General features: G+C 37.6%; 2 gene segments (V, D, J or C); both read right to left on the bottom strand.

Annotated features, from left to right (window-relative positions):
- Nucleotides 1-824: 824 nt before the first annotated feature.
- LOC119807197 lies at nucleotides 825-1549 on the bottom strand. The segment is given in 2 exon segments: nucleotides 825-1282; nucleotides 1493-1549. Coding segments are annotated over 2 exon segments (507 nt in total).
- Nucleotides 1550-13282: 11733 nt separating this feature from the next.
- LOC119807196 lies at nucleotides 13283-13962 on the bottom strand. The segment is given in 2 exon segments: nucleotides 13283-13698; nucleotides 13914-13962. Coding segments are annotated over 2 exon segments (465 nt in total).
- Between the last annotated feature and the right edge of the window lie 8574 nt (nucleotides 13963-22536).

The raw sequence follows: 22536 nt of genomic DNA, 5'->3' as shown, positions 1-22536 counted from the left end.
GCAGTTAAGAAAATTGTTTCTAGTGAATTTTGATTGACGCATGGATCTAATATACATGGGAAATAGAATAATACAAGAACTTCTGAGTAAATTTGGATCATGCTACTTTTGGGGCAGGGTTAAAGGGTAAGGGCGAGGCTGGGAAGGAAGCAGAGAAAAATGTAGAGATCAATAAAAATCAGTTTTAAAGATTTTAATGGGCAGCTTAATGGTTCACATTCCAAAGATACTTGACACCAATCCTCATGTCAAACCTGTTTTATCCCCAGAACTCGAATGAAAAAATGACAAACAAGTCCAAGTTGTTCTCTAAACTTCAGAACTAGGCCATGTCATGTGCACCTAGAAATATGTACAACTTGAACACAACACACAAATGCACATTCACATTGACACAGAAACTTAATCAACTAAAATGTAGTAAAAAAGGAAAAGAGAAAACAGAAGAAAAAGACAACAGTAAGGAAGTAAGAATCTACTCTAGAATCTGGATAAGTAGGAAAAATAATTTACCGCAGCTTCATCATCATCATCATCATCATCATCATCATCATCATCATCATCATCATCATCATCATAATAATAATAATAATAATAATAATAATAATGTATACAGTTTGTCATCATCACTTCAGCCCAAAGGGTCTTATTATGGACACCAGAACTCCTGAACTGTAGAAAGTTAAATCCTCAATATTCAAGTATCAGAGTTTGTGGTATTTTATTACAGAAGGAAAAGAAAGTCAATACTGAGTTCTCTGCATTTTCACATACAGAATTTTCATACCAAAAGAAGAAGAGACACTGAATCTATTATATCTTGCTCAGCTCTGACAACAGTTTGATCTTAGTTTCAAGCTCATTGTCTCCCAGGAAGAAGGGAGAAGTGTACAGGTGCAGGGCAGCCTGTGGTGCAGGCAGCTGTTGAGATTCTCAGAAGTTTTTGTTGGAGGCTGAAGCACTGTGGGAGGATACTCATAAGATTGCATACAGTAATAATCTGCCAAATCTTCAGCCTGGACACTACTGATGGTGAGAGTGAAATCTGTCTCAGATCCACTGCCTATGAAGTGATCGGGGACCCCTGTGGGCCGAGTGGATGCCCAGTAGATTAGCAGTTTAGGAAACTGCCCTGGTTTCTTTTGGTACCAGCTCAAGTCGTTTTTGTTGTATCTACTGTCAAAAAGACTCTGACTGGACTTGCAGCTTATGGTGATCTTCTCTCCTAATGACACAGCCATGGAGGATGGAGACTGGGTCACTACAAAACCCGCACAGGCACCTTTAGTAAGGAATACAAAATGAAGATTCATAATATGCAAACACAGAATATAGTAACAGCTAAAGTTTATCATTTAATAAACTTGCAATGTTACCCTGTCAGTGTATATCTTACAAAATACTGTAAGAAATATGGACTAGCACACTCGGTAAATTTCTTATAGACAAAGAATTGACTCTAAAAAGTTTATACAACTTTTAAATTTCTCACCAGACACCCAGAGCAACAGGGAAATGAGGACCTGTGTCTGTGACTTCATCTTGCTTCTCCTGCCTAACTGATACAGCTCAGCTCATACTGAAAAAGTCTGGTTTATAATGTTTGAGCAGCTGGGCTGGCCTGGAGGTGCCCATGCAAAGCAGTCAGAAAATATGTAAGGAAATGTCTGAGTGGCTAGTGACAATCAACAGACAAAAATAACACTATAGGCAGAATGAATAATTACTGAAAGACATCAGCTTATAGCTCTCCAACAGAAACTTAATAGGTACTCTAATAACTACTTTGTATTAAAATCCAGCCATTTGTAACCAGTTTGCTTTTGTAGAAATGTTAGGAATGATATCTCAGATTAATGGTACTAGGAAAATTTTAAAATATGTTTAAAAATTTACAACAGCAAAAGAAACTTAGAGTAAGAAAACATGAGGTAAAAGATAGAATGGGTGGAGTGAAGAAAAGAGGAAAAGTATGCGAAAGAGAATTGAAGCTAATTGAGTTTGTTATCATTCATGTGTAAAGTCATTCATGCTGAGTGAATCTTGAGCTCCAGTTTCTAGACTAAAAATGAAACATAAACAAAGATCAGCCAAGAATTCACTCTGTGGAAATTATGGGGGAAAATTAAGATTGAGATGAGAGAAGCTTTCATCCCAAAGCATTGGTAAACACAGCAGATCAAAGAAATATCCTCCATACTACATCAGGAAAAAGAAACAGGACTCTAAATTTGGGAAGATAGAAAGGAAAACAAATTGAACTGGATGTCTTCAAGTAGTCATGGCTGTAGACCAACACTGTCAAGAGAGTTTATTTCAAAAATGCATATTCTAGAATAATCTAAAAGTCAGCCATATTGAAAGTAGGTGAAAATGTTCCTGTTGGCATAATGAAAATGCAAAATCCTCTCCAGAAGGAGTTTAGGCCAACCTATATCAAGTAGTTATTTTATTGACACCAATAGAACACAGCACCAGAGAATGTTGCCATCCTAAAAAAAATGTTTAAATATGAGTGAAATTTGAGAAGCAATAAAAGAAATCACAGAACCTGCCTGGACTTCAGATTGTTGAACTCTGACAGTATATATAAGAAAGAAATTACAAACCCAGTATTATGTGTAAAGTACAAGAAACAGAAAAATAAATGAACAAAATATCATGGCAAGAAATCAATATTCATGTTTAACCCCAGAACTGAAGAGACATAAACAGGAGGATTATGTACTTGAGGCCAGCCTAGGGCACAAGTTCTAGCCCAGTCTAATCTGTTCATGGAGACAATCTTTCAAAAATGTGTCTTATTATTCAAGTGGTTACAAGGCAGCCCATGGCATTTGATATCCAAGACAAAGTAGTTATCTGATGTTAAGGTTTTAGCAATAAGTCAAAAATATTATTGAAAACTAAATATGCATTTAAGTAACTTGCATTTCCCTTTTACTTTGAATTAATTATATGATTTCATACATCAAGTTTTCATGTACAATATGTTAAATTATTTCTAATGAGCATATTCAGATCTTCTCTATTTAACTGCTAACATACTATAATAAAATAAAAACAAGCAGTATGTGGATAAGGAGTTCCCCATTTCAAGATCAAGAATAAGACATGAGTAAATGCCCTCATCAATGTTTAATAAGTTGTGCTGTGCTCTGGATCTTTGATAAATTTTGTATTTTTCTTTGGGACAGCTGCAGTGAGCTCAAATTGTGCTTTCAAGTCATTTACTGATGCTCATTCAGGTTGGACACATGGATACAGAGGGGTGTTGGACAGAATCCTTCAGCCAGTAGCTTTTAAGTTACCTGCCCACTTAGGCATAGCCTTTTATACTATAAATGCCAACGTCAAGCATGTGCTCCCTCTCTTCTCTTCCAGCTACTGGATTCCCATTCAAGCACAGGTCTGTGATCTATGATTCTTCCCCTAAATAAATAACCCTAATTATATTAAATTCTGAGCTAGTATGGGACTTTTTTTCTTACCATTCCTATTCATCTGGTATCCAATGTGTATGTAGGCTCAGGAATCTCTTTGGAAAAAAGGGGGGAAATTGGATGGAATGATAGATTAGTGTATTTTTACTCACATTAATAATAATATTAAATAATAGAGTGAATACTTGTGAGCTATTATTAATAGGCAATTTACAATGGTATAGATTTTTGTACATTGATACAAACTTAGATAATATTGAATATGTTACTTATTTTTGTCTACAATATTTGTATAACTAGGCAAAGTTATTTTGTCATATTGTATGCTTCTACCTTTGCTTAAAGTATTTTGTATATAGATACATTTTTAGGTCATTGTCCTCATTTGTTACACAATTGTTTAAAGATTGTTTAATATTCTAATACAAAGTTTTAGTATTTAAGACATATGGGTATGAAGAATTATAGGTAAAGAGTTCTCCATGTTTGTCAAACTCATAGTTAGACTAATCAGGTTCCTTAGATACTTAGAGATTGTATTCTGCATAGATAGGTTATCTTCAACCACTTCAAAGAACTGTAGAATATGACATTTATATAACTTAGGGTTATGTTGCTGTGAGACACGATTGCTCCTGGAAGCCCCAATCTGTTCCCGAGAAAATGGTGAGCACCAAAGACACTCCACTTGGAATTTATTTTCTTTTTGGCAAAACAGGCATTTGGGCAAGGAACTGCCCATTCATTGACCACCAACAAAATGATGTCCATGCAGGAAAAGAAGGATACAAAATAAAAGACTGTCAAATCCTTCAAAGACAGGGTAAGATACCTAAACCACTGACAAGACATAATATCTTAAAATGGATAAACAGGACTGTCAAATCTTGCCAAGACAGGTAAGACGATTTTTGATGGAAGATGGTCATCTGTCTATGTGTTACTTTCATTGGTTAATAAAGAAACTGCCTTGACCCTTTAATAGGAAAGAAAATTAGGTAGGCAGAATAGACAGAACAAAATTGTGGGAGAGAGAAGGCAAACGCTTCAGGCAGTCGCCATAGGCAGTCGCCATGCCTTTCCTCTCTGAGTCAGACACAGGATAAGATCTCTCCTGGTAAGCCACCCTTCATGGTGCTACACAGATTATTAAATATGGGTTAAAGCAAGATGTAAAAATTAGCCAAAAAGAGGCTAAAACTAATGGGCCAGACAGTGTTTAAAAAAATACAGTTTCCTTGTAATTATTTTGGGTAAAGCTAGCCTGGTCTCCCCATCCTCCCCTCTTCTCTTTTATATCCACCTCTTCCCATCACTCCTTACCAATACCCCACCCCCACCCCCAAGATCCCAAATTTTTGCCTGGCATTCTAGTCTACTTCCAATATCCAGGAGGATGCCTATATGCTTTCCTTTGGATTCACCTTCTTATTTAGCTTCTCTATGATAAGGAATTATAGGCTCACTGACCTTTATTATGTATAAAATCCACTGATGAGTGAGTACATACCAAATTCATCCTTTTGGGTCTGGGTTACTTCACTCAGAATAGTGTTTTCTATTTCCATCCATTTGCATGCAAAGTTCAAGATGTCATTGTTTTTTTTTTTTTTTTTAACCACTGAGTAGTACTCTAATGTGTATATATTATACACTTTCTGTATCCACTCATCCATTGAGGGACATCTAGGTTGTTTCCAGGTTCTGCTTATTACAAATAATGCTGCTATGAACATAGTTAAACAAATGCTTTTGTAGTATGATAGGGCATCTCTTGGGTATTTTCCCAAGAGTGGTATTGCTGGATCCTGGGGTAGGTTGATTCCGAATATCATGAGAAACCACCACACTGCTTTCCAAAGTGGTTGCACAAGTTTTCATTCCCACCAGCAGTGGATGAGTGTACCCATTACTCCACATTCTCTCCAGCAAAGGCTGTCATTAGTGTTTTTGATTTTAGCCATTCTAACAGGTGTAAGATAGTATCGCAAAGTTGTTTCGATGTGCATTTCCCTGATCACTAAGGAGGTTGAGCATGACCTTAAGTATCTTTTGGCCATTTGAACTTCTTCTGTTGAGAATTCTCTGTTCAGTTCAGAGCCCCATTTTTAATTGTGTTAATTAGCATTTTAAAGTCTAGTTTCTTGAGTTCTTTACATATTTTGGAAATCAGACCTTTGTTTGTTGCAGGGTTGGTGAAGATCTTCTCCCAGTCAGTAGGTTGCCTTTTGTCTTAATGACAGTGTCCTTTGCTTTACAGAAGCTGCTCAGCTTCAGGAGGTTCCATTTATTCAATGTTGCCCTTAATGCCTGTGCTGCTGGGGTTGTACATAGGAAGTGGTATCCTGTGCCCATGTGTGGTAGAGTAATTCCCACTTTCTCTTATATCAGGTTCAATGTCTTCAGATTAATATTGAGGTCTTTAATCCATTTGGACTTGAGTTTTGTGCATGGTGATAGATATAGATCTATTTTCATTCTTCTACAGGTTGACAACCAGTTATACCAGCACCATTTTTTTTTTTTTTGTTTTTCGAGACAGGGTTTCTCTGTAGCTTTGGAGCCTGTCCTGGAACTAGCTCTTGTAGACCAGGCTGGTCTCGAACTCACAGAGATCTGTCTGCCTCTGACTCCCGAGTGCTGGGATTAAAGGCGTGCGCCACCGCCGCCCGGCAACCAGCACCATTTTTTGAAGATGCTTTCTTTCTTCCATTGTATACTTTTAGCTCCTTTGTCGAAAATCAGGTGTTCATAGGTTTGTGGGTTAAAATCCGGGTCTTCTATTCAATTCCATTGGTCAACTTCTCTGTTTTTATGCCAATACCAAGCTATTTTCAATACTGTAGCTCTGTAATAGAGTTTGAAGTCAGAGATGGTAATGCCATAGAAATTCCTTTATTGATAAAGATTGTTTTGGCTATCCTGGGTTTTTTGTTTTTCCATATAAAGTTGATTATTGTTCTCTCAAGATCTGTGAAGAATTTTGCTGAGATTTTAATGGGGATTACATTGAATCTATAGATTGCTTTTGGTAGAATTGCCAGTTTTACTATGTTGATCCTCCCAATCCAAAGGCAAGGGAGATCCTTCCATTTTCTGCTATCCTCTTCAATTTCTTTCTTCAATGACTTAAAGTTCTTGTCAAATAGATCTTTCACTTCCTTGGTTAGAGTTACCCCAAGATAGTTTATACTATTTGTGGCTATCGTGAAAGGTGATCCTTCTATGATTTCCCTCTCTGCTTCCTTATCCTTTGTGTATAGGAGGGCAACTGATATTTTGGAATTGATCTTGTATTCTTCCACATGGTTAAAGGTGTTTATCAGCTATAGGAATTCTTTGGTAGAGTTTTGGGGTCGCTTATGTACACTATCATATCATCTGCAAATAACAAAAGCTTAACTTCTTCCTTTCTAATTCGAATCACCTTGAGCTCCTTATGTTGTCTTATGGCTATTACAAGAACTTCAAGCACTATATTGAAGAGGTATGGAGAGAGTGGACAGTCTTGTCGTGTTCCTTATTTTAGTGGAATGGTTTTGAGTTTCTCTCCATTTAATTGGATGTTAGCTGTTGGCTTGCTGTAAATGGCTTTTATTTTTAGGTATGAACCTGTATCCCTACCCTCTCCAAGTCCATTATCATAAAAGGGTGTTGAATTTTGTCAAATGCTTTTTCAGCATCTAATGAAATAATCATATATATTTTTTCTGTTTATTTATATGATGGATTACATTGATAGATTTTCATATGTTGAACCAGCACTGCATCTCTTGGATGAAGCCTACTTGATCATAATGGATAATTTTTCTAATGTGTTACTGGATTCGGTTTGTCAGTATTTTATTGAGAATTTTTTTTTTTTTTTGGTTTTTCGAGACAGGGTTTCTCTGTAGCTTTTGGAGCCTGTCCTGGAACTAGCTCTTGTAGACCAGGCTGGCCTCGAACTCACAGAGATCCGCCTGCCTCTGCCTCCCGAGTGCTGGGATTAAAGGCGTACGCCACCGCCGCCCGGCCTTTATTGAGAATTTTTTTTTTTTTTTGGTTTTTCGAGACAGGGTTTCTCTGCAGCTTTTTTAGAGCCTGTCCTGGAACTAGCTCTTGTAGACCAGGCTGGCCTCGAACTCACAGAGATCCGCCTGCCTCTGCCTCCCGAGTGCTGGGATTAAAGGCGTGCGCCACCATTTGCGTCAATGTTCATGAGTGAGACTGGCCTGTAATTCTCTTTCTTGATTGAGTCTTTGTATGGTTTTGGGATTAGGGTGAATGTGGCTTCATAAAAGGAATTTGGCAATGACTCTTCTCTTTCTATATTGTGAAATACATTAAGGAGTATAGGTATTAGGTCTTCTTGGAAGATCTGGTAGAATTCTGCATTGAAACCATCTGGTCCTGGCCCCTTTTTTTTGGTAGGGAGGTTTTTGATAACAACTTCTAATTCTTCACAACTAACAGATCTATTTAGATTGTTCACCTGGTCCTGGTTAACTTTGGTATATAGTACTTACCTAAAAAATGTCCATTTCTTTTACATTTTCCAATTTTGTGGCATACAGGCTTTTGTAGTAAGATCTAATGATTCTCTGAATTTCCTCTGTATCTGTGGTTATGTCCCCCTTTTCATTTCTGATCTTGTTAATTTGTGTATTCTCTCTCTGCCGTTTGATTAGTTTGGCTAGGGGTTTGTCAATCTTGTTGATTGTCTCCAAGAACGAGCTTTTTATTTCATTGATTCTTTGGATTGTTTTCTGTGTTCTATTTTGTTGATTTCTGCCCCCAGTTTGATTATTTACAGTCTTCTACTCCTCCAATGTGAGTCTGCTTCTTTTTTTTCTAGAGCTTTCAGGTGTGCTGTTAAGTCTCCAGTGTGTGCTTTCTCCGTTTTCTTTAAGTGGGCACTTAGTGCTATGAACTTTCCTCTTAGCACTGCTTTCATTGTGTCCCATAGGTTTGAGTATGTTGTGTCTTTGTTTTCATTAAATTCAAGAAAGACTTTAATTTCTTTCTTTATTTCTTCCTTGACCCAGGTCTGGTTCAGTAGTTGACTGTTCAGTTTCCATGAGTTTGTAGGCTTTCTGGGGGTAGTATTGTGTTGAATTCTAATTTTGATCCATGGTGATCCAATAAGACACAGGTGGTTACTAACATTTTTTTTGTAACTGTGGAAGTTTGCTTTGTTAGCGAGTATATGTTCAATTTTCGAGAAGGTTCCATGAGCCGCAGAGAAGAAGGTATATTCTTTCCAATTTGGGTGGAATGTTCTATAGATGTCTGTTAAGTCCATTTGATTCATTACCTCCATTAAGTCTCTTATTTCTCTGTTTGGTTTCTGTCTGATTGACCTGTCCATTGGTGAGAGAGGAATGTTGAAGTCTCCTACTATTAGTGTGTGTGGTTTGATGGCTGCCTTGAGTTCTAGTAATGTTTCTTTTACATAAAATGGTGCTTTTATATTAGGGCCATAGATATTCAGGATTGAGACTTCATTCTGAAGGATTTTTCCTGTAATGAGTATAAAAGTCCCTCTCCATCTCTTCTGATTGATTTTAGTTTGACGTCAACTTTGTTAGAAATTAGTATGGTCATACCCGCTTGTTTCTTAGATCCATTTGCTTGATAAACCTTTTCCCAACCCTTTACTCTGAGTAGATGTCTGTCTTTTTCATTGAGGTGTGTTTCTTGTAAACAGCAGAATGTTGGATCCTGTTTTCATATCCAATCTCTTAGCCTGTGCCATTTTATAGGTGAAGTGAGTCCATTGATATTAAGTGATATTAATGACCAGTGGTTGTTAACCCCGGTCATTTCATTTTTTTTTTTTGGTGGTCAGGTTTGTGTATTACCCTTCTTCAAGTTGTGTTGGTTAAGGGTCACTATATTGTAGAAGGAAGCGGCGGGGCTGCGTCCCGCCACCCGGCCGCCGGCTAGCTTTACACCCAAAATAATTACACGGAAACTGTATTCTTTTAAAACACTGCCTGGCCCATAGTTTCAGCCTCTTATTGGCTAATTCTCATATCTTGCTTTAACCCATATTTAGTAATTTATATAGCACCACGAGGGGTGCCTTACCAGGAGAGATCTTAACCTGCGTCCATCTTGGAGAGAAGCATGGAGACTCACTATGGCGACTGCCTGAAGCGTCTCCCCACTGCCTGCTACCCCTTTTCCCACAATTCTGTTCTGTCTACTCCACCTACCTAATTTTCTCTCTCTTAAAGGGCCAAGGCAGTATCTTTATTAAAAATGAAAGTAACACATAGACACTCCTCCATCACTATATGTCAGATTTATTGTGGGCATTGTTGGCATCCTTTGTTTGAGATTTTACTTCTATTACTTTCTGTAAGGCTGGATTTGTGGCTACATATTATTTAAATTTGTTTTTATTCTGGAAAATTTTGTTTTCTCCATTTATAGTGAACGAAAGCTTGGCTGGGTATAGTAGTCCAGGCTTGCATCCATGGTCTCATAGTTTCTGCAGTACACCTATCCAGGACCTTCTGGCTTTCATGGTTTCCATAGAGGAGTCAAGTGTAAGTCTGATAGGTTTACCTTTAAAAGTTACTTGACCTTTTTCCTTTGCACTTAATATTCTTTCTTTATTCTGTATGTTTTGTGTTTTGATTATTATATGGTGAGGGGATATTTTTTTTGATCCAGTCTATTTGGTGTTCTGTATGCTTCTTGAACCTTAATAGGAATATCTTTCTTTAGATTGGGAAAGTTTCCTCTATAATTTTATTAAATATATTTTCTGTACCATTGAGCTGTACTTTTTCTCCTTCTTCTACTCCTATTATTCTTAGGTTTGGTCTTTTTATTGTGTTTTAGATTTCCTGAATGTTTTGTGATGAGAATTTGTTGGATTTGTTGTTTTCTTTGATCAGTGCATTTATTTTCTCTATGTTATCTTCAGAATCTGAGATTCTTTCTTCTATCTCTTTTATTCTGTTGGTTATGCTTGTTACTGTAGTCTCTATTCATTTACGTAGATTTTCTATATCTAACCCGCCCTTGGTTTATGTTTTCTTCCTTGCCTCCATTTCAGTTTTCAAGTCTTAAACTGTTTCCATTATCTGTTTGATTGTTTTTCCTTGGTTTCCTGGGATATCATTTATGGATTTACTAAATTCTTCAAACTTTTTGTTATTCTTCTCATCCATTTCTTTAAGGGAGTTTTTCACCTCCTGTTTAATGGCCTCTATCACTTTCATAAAGTCAATTTTTTTCTACTTCTTCTTGATTGAGGTGTTCAAATCCTCCTGTTGTAAGATCGCTGTGTTCTGGTGATTTCATGTTGTTTTTCAGATTGCTGGAGGAATTCTTGCATTGGCGCCTGCCCATCTCTTCTTCTGAATGCTCCCTTATGGATCATCTCTTACAGAATCAGGAGTCCTTGCTGGCCAGGGAGTTTGCAGACAAAGGGCATACCTTGCTACATGCTGGCTATTGAAACAAAGAAACTCCCGCCTGCCTGGTTGCACTTATTATCCAGTCCCAGCGCCCTGATCAGGCTGAGCTGGGGATGTTATGAGCCCAAAGAGGGGAGGAAAAAGGGAGGGTTTTTCTGGATGCAAGCTGGGTGGGGTAGGAAGAGAGAGGCAGTAGCCAGGGAGAATAGCCCCAGCAAGAAGACCAGGAAGTATAGGGGATTGAGGAGTGTCTGTGCTCTGTCACCCAGGCTGCTGCTGTGGGGTCAGGAACGCACTCACCTCCCTGATGGATCTTCTGGTACCAAGATCCGGTGTCCTTGCTGGCCAGGGAGTTCACAGATAAAGGGCCTACCTTGCTGCAGGCAGGTTATTGAAACAAAGAAACTCCTGCCCACCCGGTTGCTCTCACTACCCAGTTCCAGCGCCCTGATCAAGCTAAGCTGGGGATGTTATGAGCCCGAAGAGGGGAGGAAGAAGCGGATTTGACCAATCTTGTTGGCAGCAGTAGTGGTGGCAGCGTCCTCTGATGCAATTTGACAGCTGAGAAGTTTTGTCAATTTAAAAGGACAGCCTCACTAAACAAATTTCAGTAAATTACAAACACAAGTTATTAAGGTGTGTACCTGCATGTTATAAAGGTGTGAGGACAAATACAAGTTATTAAATTTCTCTCTCATGCTGCCTTCAATAGTCTTAAAATACTTTGCATTGTGCAAAAATATTTGTCATAGTCATTCTGACATAAATATGCTGCTATTTATAAAATTTATATGTCTATAACTTCTATTTTCACAAACTCAAAGAATTCTTGTGAGTTCCAGGCAACCAAATTGAAGGATCCACCTTAAACAGGTCAGATATACCCCTCTCAATTCCTTGGCCATAATTTTATTTTTCCTAAACTTAACTTCGTCCTCTGTTCTGCCAATACCTTAAATAGGTGTAAGAGACACCAAACATTTCCATGCCATAAACACCAGGCAACAACAAAGAGACCAGCTGGCCAGGATGTGACCAGCACCCAGTCTTCTCAGATTCTCACCAAAAGATAACATCTACAAATAAGAAGAGAGCTGTCTTGAGAATCTGCTGCCCCAATTCTTTTAACCTGTGGTGTCTAACCTCTCACCTTCTTAGTATAAAAAAAGAGATGAGAATATAATGATCTTTTCTGTCTTTTTACAAGACAAGCCATGCCCACTCCCTCCCCCATCTGCTGAAGCAGGCAGATCTTTCTTCCTGCTTGCAGCTTGAGTTTCTTCCTTTATCCCTTTCTGTCTAAAAGAGTCAGCTTCTGCCTTTACCCCCTCTCTTCTCTCTTCTCTTTCTCGAGATCTCTCTCTTTCTTTCTCTCTTCTTCCCTTCTTTCTTCACCCTCCATAGCCCACTAAATAAACATCCAATCTCACTCTGGATGATGTACCTATCTATCTGTCTCTCACCCAATGCTGCAGCCATGTGGCTTGCCGCCCTGGACCAATTGCCCAGCCTAGGACTGGCTGCTCTTGTGACCCACTGCCCCCTGCCTGCCACCACTTGGGGACCTGCATTTCATTTTTATCTTTACAATGTGTATATGTGTGCATAAATGTGTATGTGGGTGTGCATGTATGGTCATCAATGTATAAGCATGGGTGTGTGTGCATGAGTATGCATATAATATGAGAGACAGAGAGATAAAATTAGAAGATACTCTGGTGAAGAAAAGATATCTGGAAAAGGAAGGAGAAATGGAGAAGTTTAAGTACATATGGTAAAAATATACAATATACTGGGAAAAAACCTTCTTTTAAGTAAATTTTGTACAATGAATTCACATCAATAAAGATTATAAGGGGTGGCAAGGTGACTCTCATGTCAAAGACACTTGACAGCAAGCCTGATGTCAAAACTCAGTTTTAGCCCCAGAACCCAAATGACAAAAAGAAAACCATGTCCAGGCTGTCCTCTAACCTCCACATCTATGCCACATCAGATGTACACCTAGAAATATTCACAGACATACACACAAATGTGCACTCTCATGGTCACCAAAAAGGTATTAAACTGGCTAAAATGTAATAAAAAGTAAAAGAAAAAAACAAGAAATGGACACCAGTAAAAAAGTAAGAAGTCATCTAGAATCTATTAAAATAGAAAACACACTTTCCAAGAGCTTACAAAGTGAAATACAGCTTGTCATGATCACCACTTCAGCCCATAGAGTCTTATGATTGATAGCAGAACTCCAGAAGTGTAAAAAGTTAAACCCCTCATGTATTTAAGCAATAGTTTGTGATAACTTAGTTCTCCTTTGCAGCTTTGTGTAGTTATTTCATACCAAAAGACAAAAGAGATATTGAACCCATTATATTTTGATGGGATCTGTGAACTTTTTCATCATAGTTTCAGGTACAAGGACTCTCAGGCAGAAGCAGGAAGTGTATAGGGCCAGGGCTGTGCATGATGTAGGCAGCTGGTGAGACTCTCAGAGGAGGTATTTGTTGAAGACTGAAGCACTGTGGAAGGATATCTGTAACCTTGCTGACAGTAATAATCTGCCAGGTCTTCAGCCTGGACACTCTTGATGGTAAGAGTAAAATCTGTCCCAGATCCACTACCTATGGAGCGATCAGGAACCCCAGTCTCCCGGGTTGATGCCCAGTAGATTAGCAATTTAGGTGACTTCCCTAGTTTTTGCTGGTACCAGTACAAACAGTTCTTCTTGATGCTACTGCTGAAAAGACTCTGACTGGACTTGCATGTGATGGTGATCTTCTCTCCTACTGACACAGCCAAGGAAGATTGAGATCGAGTCATTGTGATATCTGCATAGGCACCTGTAATCAGGAAAACCAATGGTCATGTGTAATAAAAAAAATCCTACAGAATTTTATACAGATAAAATTTGTCATTTTGTAGCCTTGTGATGTCATATTGTCAGAGTGTATATCTTATACAATAGTGTAAGAAATAGTGTCCTACCACACATAGTAAATTACTTTTATACAAAGAAGTGACTCCAAAAAGATTATAATATACTTAAATCTCTCACCAGACACCCATAGGATCAGGGACATGAGGACCTGGGTCTGTGACACCATCTTGCTCCCCCTATTTTGTCTGATATAGCTCAGTTCTCACCACAAAGGCCTGATTTATATATTCTAAGCAGCTTGTCTGCACTGGAGTTTCCCATGCAAAGCAGCCATTAAATACATAAAAATTGTCTGGGAAGTGTGTGTGAGTGACTGGTATCAATCAGCAGGCAAAAATACCATTATAGTTAGTGTGAGCAATCATTAAAATATATCAACATAGTGCTCACACACAGAAATCAATGAGATGCTCTAATATCAACTTTGTTTTAAAATTCATTAAATATTTAAGTCAGTTTGCTTTTGCAGTAATGTTTGGAATGCTTTCTCAGATTAACATTACTGGGGAAATGATAAAATATGTTCAAAAATTCACAAGTAGAGAAAAATAGAATAAGAAAACATGCAGTAGAAGAAAGGAAGAGTCGAGGGAGGAAAAGGGAGAGAAAGTATATATGGAGACTGATAATTTGTTTATTATCTACCATCTACAAAACCACTCTTAGATTGAAGAAAATGAACAATGGCTCTTGTTTCTATGCAAGGGATATAGACTCAAACAGCAGCTCAGAATATACCTTATGGAAATTCTGGGGAACATTAATTTAAGTCTTGAGATGAGAGAATTTTTCTCAAAGCAAAGTCAAATACAGCAGTAGCTAACATGTATTCTATGAACAATTTCAGGGAACTGAAAGAAAACTCTAAATTTGGGGAAATGGAAGTTGAGCAAAACAAACTGGATTTCTTCAAGTTGTCATGGCTGTAGACCAACACCACCAAGATTGTTTATCCAGAAATGCATATTATGAAGTAATCTTTAAATTAGCAGTATTGAAAGTGTGTGTAATTGTTCTGTTGATATAATAAACAAAGAAAAAACACTTTATCAGGGGCAAAGTCATCCTAAGTCAAGTATCAATTTTACAGAAATCAATAGATCAAAACATCAGAGTTGGTTGCCATCCAAAGGGAAAAATGTTTGAGTATGAAATAAAATCAATAGCAATAACAGCAATCACACACTGTGACTGGATTTTAGATTTCTGAATCCTGAAAGTACATATAAGAAATAAATTACAAACCCAGCATTTTGTGTAAAGTGCAAGAAAAAGAAAAATAAATAAGTAAAGCATCATTGCAATGAGTATTCGTGTCTGTAATTCCAGAACTGAAGAGACATAAAGAGCAAGACTATGATTTTGAGGTCAGCCTAGGGTACAAATTCTAGGCCAGTCTATTCTATGCATGAAGAAAATCTCTCAAAAATGTGCATAATTTATAAAGAAATTATAAACCAAACCAAGCACTTGATATCAAAGGTAATCAAAAGTAGTATCAGTAATTAACTGATACTAAGCTTTTAGCAATAAGACAAGAATATTATTGAAAACTAAATATACATTTAAATAACATGAATTTCCCATTTATTTGGCAGTTAATTATAACTTTATACATCTCAATTTCATGTGCATCATTTTTATTTGTGTCTGATAAGCATATTAAGATCTCTTTTGTAAACTGCTAATATGCCATCATTAACAGAGAGACAAGCCGTATGTTGATTAAGGAAGTTGTGAATATCAACGTCAAGAATATGACAGATGAGAAACTTCCCACATCAATGTCTAACAATTTGTGCTGTTCCTTCTAGCTTGGACAAACTTTGTACTTCTCTTTGTGACAATTGCAGTGATCTAATATTTTAATTTCTTCTCATTGACTATTGTTCATTTATATGAATAATGGAGACATGCATCTTACAAATCCAATGGTTCCTGCTTTTGTATTTTCACAGTATGTAAAGGGAGAAGATGGAGACTAAAAGGATAAAATTTCCATGTTCTTTTGTGCATAATAGAAAATGCCAGGCAGTCCTTAGTTATTGCTTTTCCAGCAAATCAAGTTTCAACCCTAGTGCATTAAAATTTTTGGCTGTGATTAACAGTGAACAAACTACAAACCCACTGGATGAAAACAACACAGATTAGTTTGCTCCCAACTTTGGAGCCAGAAAGTCTGATATTGATGACTTTGAGGTCATGGAATACACTAATCAACTTCCATGGACATTACCTTGAAGGAAGGCCCGTGGAAGTTATACTTTATTCACAAAATCAGCAGTTTTGGGGCTGAGCTTGTCATCATTTACTAGGGTATAAAAGGCACATAATAATCTCTATAAATGATACCATAGCCTAAAATGCAAATCTCCCTACTTAGATGGTCCAAATGCTATCACGTTATTTGTCTTTACAACATCATAGAAAATTTCTTCCAGTTGTATGAGAAGAAGAATAGATCAACAACTTACAGTTGAGTTTTGTGCTTCATCAGAAACTGCTTCACCTAGGAAAAACCTTAATTGTTCTTTTATGTTCACCATCTTCAGTATGGAATTAAGGAGTACAAGGATAAACATTATTCAGTTTCTTCAAAATAAGTAGATTATTGCAGGTAAAGAAAGTTCCAGAGTATCAATAACGTGTGTTCTTCTAAAATTGGTTAGTGACTGCTACAGGATGTTTTGTGGCTTCTGCATTCTTCTCATTTTTGGTCTTGAGATAGAAACCAATGCAAAAACATAAGATCACTTCATTTGAATAATGATTTAGTAGGAAATCATGAAAGTAACTATAAATGATGGCAAGACAGAACAGAAAGAGCAAGAAGTATATGATGGGGAACCTATGTCAGCCAGGGATCTTTAAGAGGTTGGACAAAGTTAGTGGGTAACCTTTTGGGTACCCAGATCAAACCATCACCACACTGAGTGCTCTTGCTCTCTCTCTCTCTCTCTCTCTCTCTCCTCTCTCCTCTCTCTCTCTCTCTCTCTGTGTGTGTGTGTGTGTGTGTGTGTGTGTGTGTGTTTCTTTAGTTCTCATGCTACATAGCTGAGGTTAGACTTCTCATTTCTATTTTGTGAGTTTTCCCCTTATAATAAAGAAAATATAATCAGAATATTTAGGAAATACTCTGGGATTTTTTGACATGTGTCCACACACATCAATAAGTATGTGCTGCTGAAGTGACTACAAACACTACAAACTGGTACACTCAAGGTGAACTTCAGTGTGGAGGTCCACAAAATATATTCCTGAACATGTATATATCAACATAAAACACATATACTTCCAAAAACATGTTGATTGCTCCACTATTCACAATAGTAAGAATTTAAGTCAACTAGTATCTATCAACATATAAATGGATAATAAAAAGATACATATGTGCAAATAAATTTACTAAACTGTCATGAGAAAAGAAATCACCTAAATGTGTTATTTTTTATCTGTGGCTCAACTTATAGATTTCTTTCATAAAAGACTCATTGTATATGATAATGCAATACTGAGTTTTCTGTGTTTGGGGTCTGAATTCAGCCAAGTTCCGGTCCAGGCTTATTAGTAGTAGTCTTGAAATTTTCTATATCACGGATGTTTTCCTTACTTCATGTCACATCAGTAACTGTGACAACCATTAAACAGGGTGGATTATGTTTCTAATCCTGGCAAATGAGTGATTGAGACAGAACATTTGAAAAGTCAAGGTAATCTTGGAAAACTAGTGAGACAAAATTTAAAAATAAGAAAACAATTTTATGAACAACTATACTGGACTTACTCTGAGTCAGTGTGAGAGGATGAGGTTGGAGAAACAGATTATCACAGATGAGGGCTCTTTGCCAACAGTTTTAAGATGAATTTAAAACCAATATTGACCCTTAAGCTTCAAGAGCCATGTTTGACAAACTGGTAGAAAAATAAATACAGATGATATGAGTATCTTCTTTCTTAATTTTTATGTCTATTTGTAGAAATGAACGGCAGGGCCCGTGTCCTGCCACCCGGCTAGCTTTACCCAAAATAATTACATGAAAAGTGTATTCATTTAAATATTTCCTGGCCCCTGGCCCATTATCTGTAGCTTCTTATTGGTTGATTCTCATATCTTCCTTTAGCCCATATTTAGTAATTTGTGTAGCACCACGAGGTGTGGCTTACCAGGAGAGATCTTAACCTGCATCCATCTCGGAGAGGAGAAGCATGGCAACTGCATATGGTGACTGCCTGAAGTGTCTCCCTTCTCTTTCCCAGAATTCTGTTCTGTTTACTCCGCCTACCTAATTTTCTGTTCTATTAAAGGGCCAAGGCAGTTTTCTTTATTAATAATGAAAGTAACACATAGACACTCCTCCATCATCTATTGGTCTTTTGACTGAATGTATGTTTGTGAAGGATATATATACCTTCAAAAGCCAGAAAAAAAAGTCAGATCCCTTTGAATTGGTGTTATAAAACATTGTGAGACACTGTTTGGATTCTGGAAGAGCAGTCAATACGTTCCCTTAACCATGACACATGTATACATACCCACAAATGACTTCTTAGTAAATAGGCATGTTGGAAAATGAGAAAGAGGCCTGAAAAAATAAAGAACAGTGTGCTTCTGAAGGCGAGGAGAGCAGTGGAAAGAGGAGGATATGAAAATGACTTCTAAAGGCTCCTTGTGCCTTGTAAAAAATTTTCTTCACTGAAACTGAGATGAAAAGGCACTTGCTTTCAAATAAAAATTACTTCATTTGAAACTAGTTGTAAGAGAAAATTATGGGAACAACTCAGCGTTTGTGTTTAATCTTTCTCTGATTACTTCACTTCTTAGTTCAGGGTTTCTTAGGGGATATCATGTTGATATAGAATTCAGTTTTCCTCTCCATCTTGAATAGAGAATTGGACTCCATTTCAGGAAGAACCACATCAGTGAAGACATCACATTTAGGCTTATAGGGATGTGCCTGTAACAATCTTTGTTGCTATGATAGATCCCCTACAAAAGCAAGTTAAAGAACCTTTGTCCCTTGCTTGGAAAAGTAGATTATTTGAGAACACAGTTCGAGCACACAGCCTATTCGATGGGTGAAGAGAAATTGACAGAATCCTAAAGCAACTGCTCACCTCACATTCTCACCTAAGAAGCATAAAGTGAAGAATGCTAGAGTTCAGCTCACTTTCTCCATTTTGTGAAGGTCGAAATCACTATGCAAGGCATGGTCTTCCTCATAGTTGAAAGGGTTTTCTAACTTCAATTCACATAATCAAAATGATCCCTCACAGACATTCCAAAACACCAATCTTAATCTATATATAATCTATATATCTCAGGAATGTGATCAGCTGTTTATCTTTTAGGTGCCTTCAGATTCTGTAAAATTTATGATTAACACTATACATTGTGGTTCTAATGCCAATGCAGTTTCAGTGAGGGAGTGGTATGTAATGAATGTCTGCCATTATTTTTTTCCATATTTGTTTAAGAAATTGTTTATATAAAATTGTATTAGAGTACATTGTGATCTAATGATTCTCTGAATTTCCTCTGTGTCTGTGGTTATGTCCCCTTTTTCATTTCTGATCTTATTAATTTGTGTGTTCTCTCTCTGCCGTTTGATTAGTTTGGCTAGGGGTTTGTCAATCTTGTTGATTTTCTCCAAGAACCAGCTTTTTGTTTCATTGATTCTTTGGATTGTTTTCTGTGTTTCTATTTTGTTGATTTCTGCCCTCAGTTTGATAATTTCCAGTCTTCTACTCCTCCTAGGTGAGTCTGCTTCTTTCTTTTCTAAAGCTTTCAGGTGTGCTGTTAAGTCTCCAATGTGTGCTTTCTCCGTTTTTTTTTTAAGTGGGCACTTAGTGCTATGAATTTTCCTCTTAGCACTGCTTTCATAGTGTCCCATAAGTTTGAGTATGTTGTGTCTTTGTTTTCATTAAATTCAAGAAAGACTTTAATTTCTTTCTTTATTTCTTCCTTGACCCAGCTGTGGTTCAGTAGTTGACTGTTCAGTTTCCATGAGTTTGTAGGCTTTCTGGGGATAGCATTGTTGTTGAATTCTAATTTTAATCCATGGTGATCCGATAAGATGCAGGTGGTTACTAATACATTTTTGTAACTGTGGAAGTTTGCTTTGTTACCGAGTATGTGGTCAATTTTCGAAAAGGTTCCATGAGCCGCAGAGAAGGTATATTCTTTCCTGTTTGGGTGGAATGTTCTATAGATGTCTGTTAAGTCCATTTGGTTCATTACCTCTATTAAGTCTCTTAATTCTCTGTTAGGTTTCTGTCGAATTGACCTGTCCATTGGTGAAAGAGGAGTGTTGAAGTCTCCCACTATCAGTGTGTTTGGTTTGATGGCTGCCTTGAGTTCTAGTAATGTTTCTTTTATATAAGTGGGTGCTTTTGTATTAGGGGCATAGATATTCAGGATTGAGACTTCATTCTGATAGATTTTTCCTGTAATGAGTATAAAGTGTCCCTTTCCATCTCTTCTGATTGATTTTAGTTTGAAGTCAACTTTGTTAGAAATTAGTATGGCCACACCCGCTTGTTTCTTAGGTCCATTTGCTTGATAGACCTTTTCCCAACCCTTTACTCTGAGTAGATGTCTGTCTTTGTGGTTCAGGTGTGTTTCTTGTAAACAGCAGAATGTTGGATCTGTTTTTGTATCCAATCTCTTAGCCTGTGCCTTTTTATAGGTGAATTGAGTCCATTGATATTAAGTGATATTAATGGCCAGTGGATGTTAACTCCGGTTGTCATTTTTTATTTGGTAGTAGAGATTGTGTGTTTCCTTTCTTTGAGATGTGCTGGTGAAGGGTCACTAGATGTCTGAGTTATTTTGGGCAATGCTGGACTCCTTTGTTTGTGAATTTCCTTCTATTACTTTCTGTAAGGCTGGATTTGTGGCTATGTATTGTTTAAATTTGTTTTTATCCTGGAATATTTTGTTTTCTCCATTTATAGTGAATGAAAGCTTGGCTGGGGATAGTAATCTGGGCTTGCATCCATGGTCTCTTAGTTTCTGCAAAACATCTATCCAGGACCTTCTGGCTTTCATGGTTTCCATAGAGAAGTCAGGTGTTAGTCTGATAGGTTTTCCTTTATATGTTACTTGACCTTTTTCCTTTGCAGCTCTTAATATTCTTTCTTTATTCTGTATGTTTTGTGTTTTGATTATAATATGGCGGGGGGATGTTTTTTTTTTTTTTGATCCAGTCTATTTGGTGTTCTGTAAGCTTCTTGAACCTTAATAGGAATATCTTTCTTTAGGTTTGGGACGTTTTCTTCTATAATTTTATTAAATATATTTTCTGGGCCATTGAGCTGTAATTCTTTTCCTTCTTCTATGCCTATTATTCTTAGGTTTGGTCTTTTTATTGTGTCCCAGATTTCCTGAATGTTTTGTGATGAGAATTTGTTGGATTTGCTGTTTTCTTTGATCAGTGTGTTTATTTTCTCTATGGTATCTTCAGAATCTGAGATTCTTTCTTCTATCTCTTGTATTCTGTTGGTTATGCTTGTTTCTGTAGTCTCTGTTCGTTTACATAGATTTTCCATATCCGGCTGGCCCTCAGGTTGTGTTTTCTTCCTTGCCTCCATTTCAGTTTTCAAGTCTTGCACTGTTTCCATTATCTGTTTGATTGTTTTTTCATGGTTTCCTAGGATATCATTTACGGATTTACTCAACTCTTCAAACTTTTTGTTATTCTTCTCGTCCATTTCCTTAAGGGAGTTTTTCACCTCCTGTTTAAGGGACTCTATTACTTTCATAAAGTCAATTTTTTTCTACTTCTTCTTGATTAGTGTGTTCAAGTCCTCCTGTTATAACTTCGTTGGGTTCTGGTGCTTTCATGTTGTTTTTCAAATTGTTGGAGGAATTCTTGCATTGGCGCCTGCCCATTTCTTCCTCTGAATAATCCCCTTTGGGTCTTCTTTTAGAAGTTCAATTCCCCCCAATGAATTCAGTTAACTCACCCCAGTGAATGATGGATCCTCTGGCAGACTGTCAGGTCTCCTTGCAGGCCAAGCAGCTCGCTGACAAAGGGCCTGCCTTTCTGAAAGCAGGCTAATGAAGGAGGGGACCTCCCCCCAGCCTGGGTACACTCAATTGCAGGTCCCCGGTGCCCAAACAGGCTGAGCTGTGGGATTTTGTGGCCCCAAAGACGGGAGGATGAGGCGGGGTAGGGGGTTCTGGGTGCAAGCTGGGAAGGGACAAGAAGAGACAAGCAGTATCCAGGGAGAATAACCCCTGCAGGAAGAGCAGGAAGTGTGCGGGTGGGGGGGAAAGTTGGGGAATGTAGGTGGTCCCTCTCTGGGCAACTGCCCGGTTCAGGCACTCACTCCTCACTCACCCAAATGAATGATGGATCCTCTGGCAGACTGTCAGGTCTCTTTGCAGGCCAAGCAGCTAGCCAAATGAATGATGGATCCTCTGGCAGACTGTCAGGTCTCCTTGCAGGCCAAGCAGCTAGCTAACCTGTTGTGTCTCTTTTAAACTGCTTAAATTCTTTGATGAAGTTTATGGTTATTCTTTGCAATTCTGCTTCTGGGATTCATCTAGTTAATTCTCACTTGCAAATGTTTCTACTCTATTGGTACATTCTAAAGAGAAGGTCCTGATTTGATCTTTCATATTACTGGTAATTTTGAAATGATATCTAGGAATGTGGACTTATTTTGTTTGCTCTAAATTGATGTGCACATAGGATGCTGGGACAGAAAAGCGGATCTGTGGGATGGTTGGGTCTAG

Source organism: Arvicola amphibius, chromosome 2 (genome assembly GCF_903992535.2).
Source record: "Arvicola amphibius chromosome 2, mArvAmp1.2, whole genome shotgun sequence".
Taxonomy (NCBI): domain Eukaryota; kingdom Metazoa; phylum Chordata; class Mammalia; order Rodentia; family Cricetidae; genus Arvicola; species Arvicola amphibius.
Note: the sequence above shows the minus strand (reverse complement) of the source record. Positions and strands in the feature narration are given on the sequence as shown.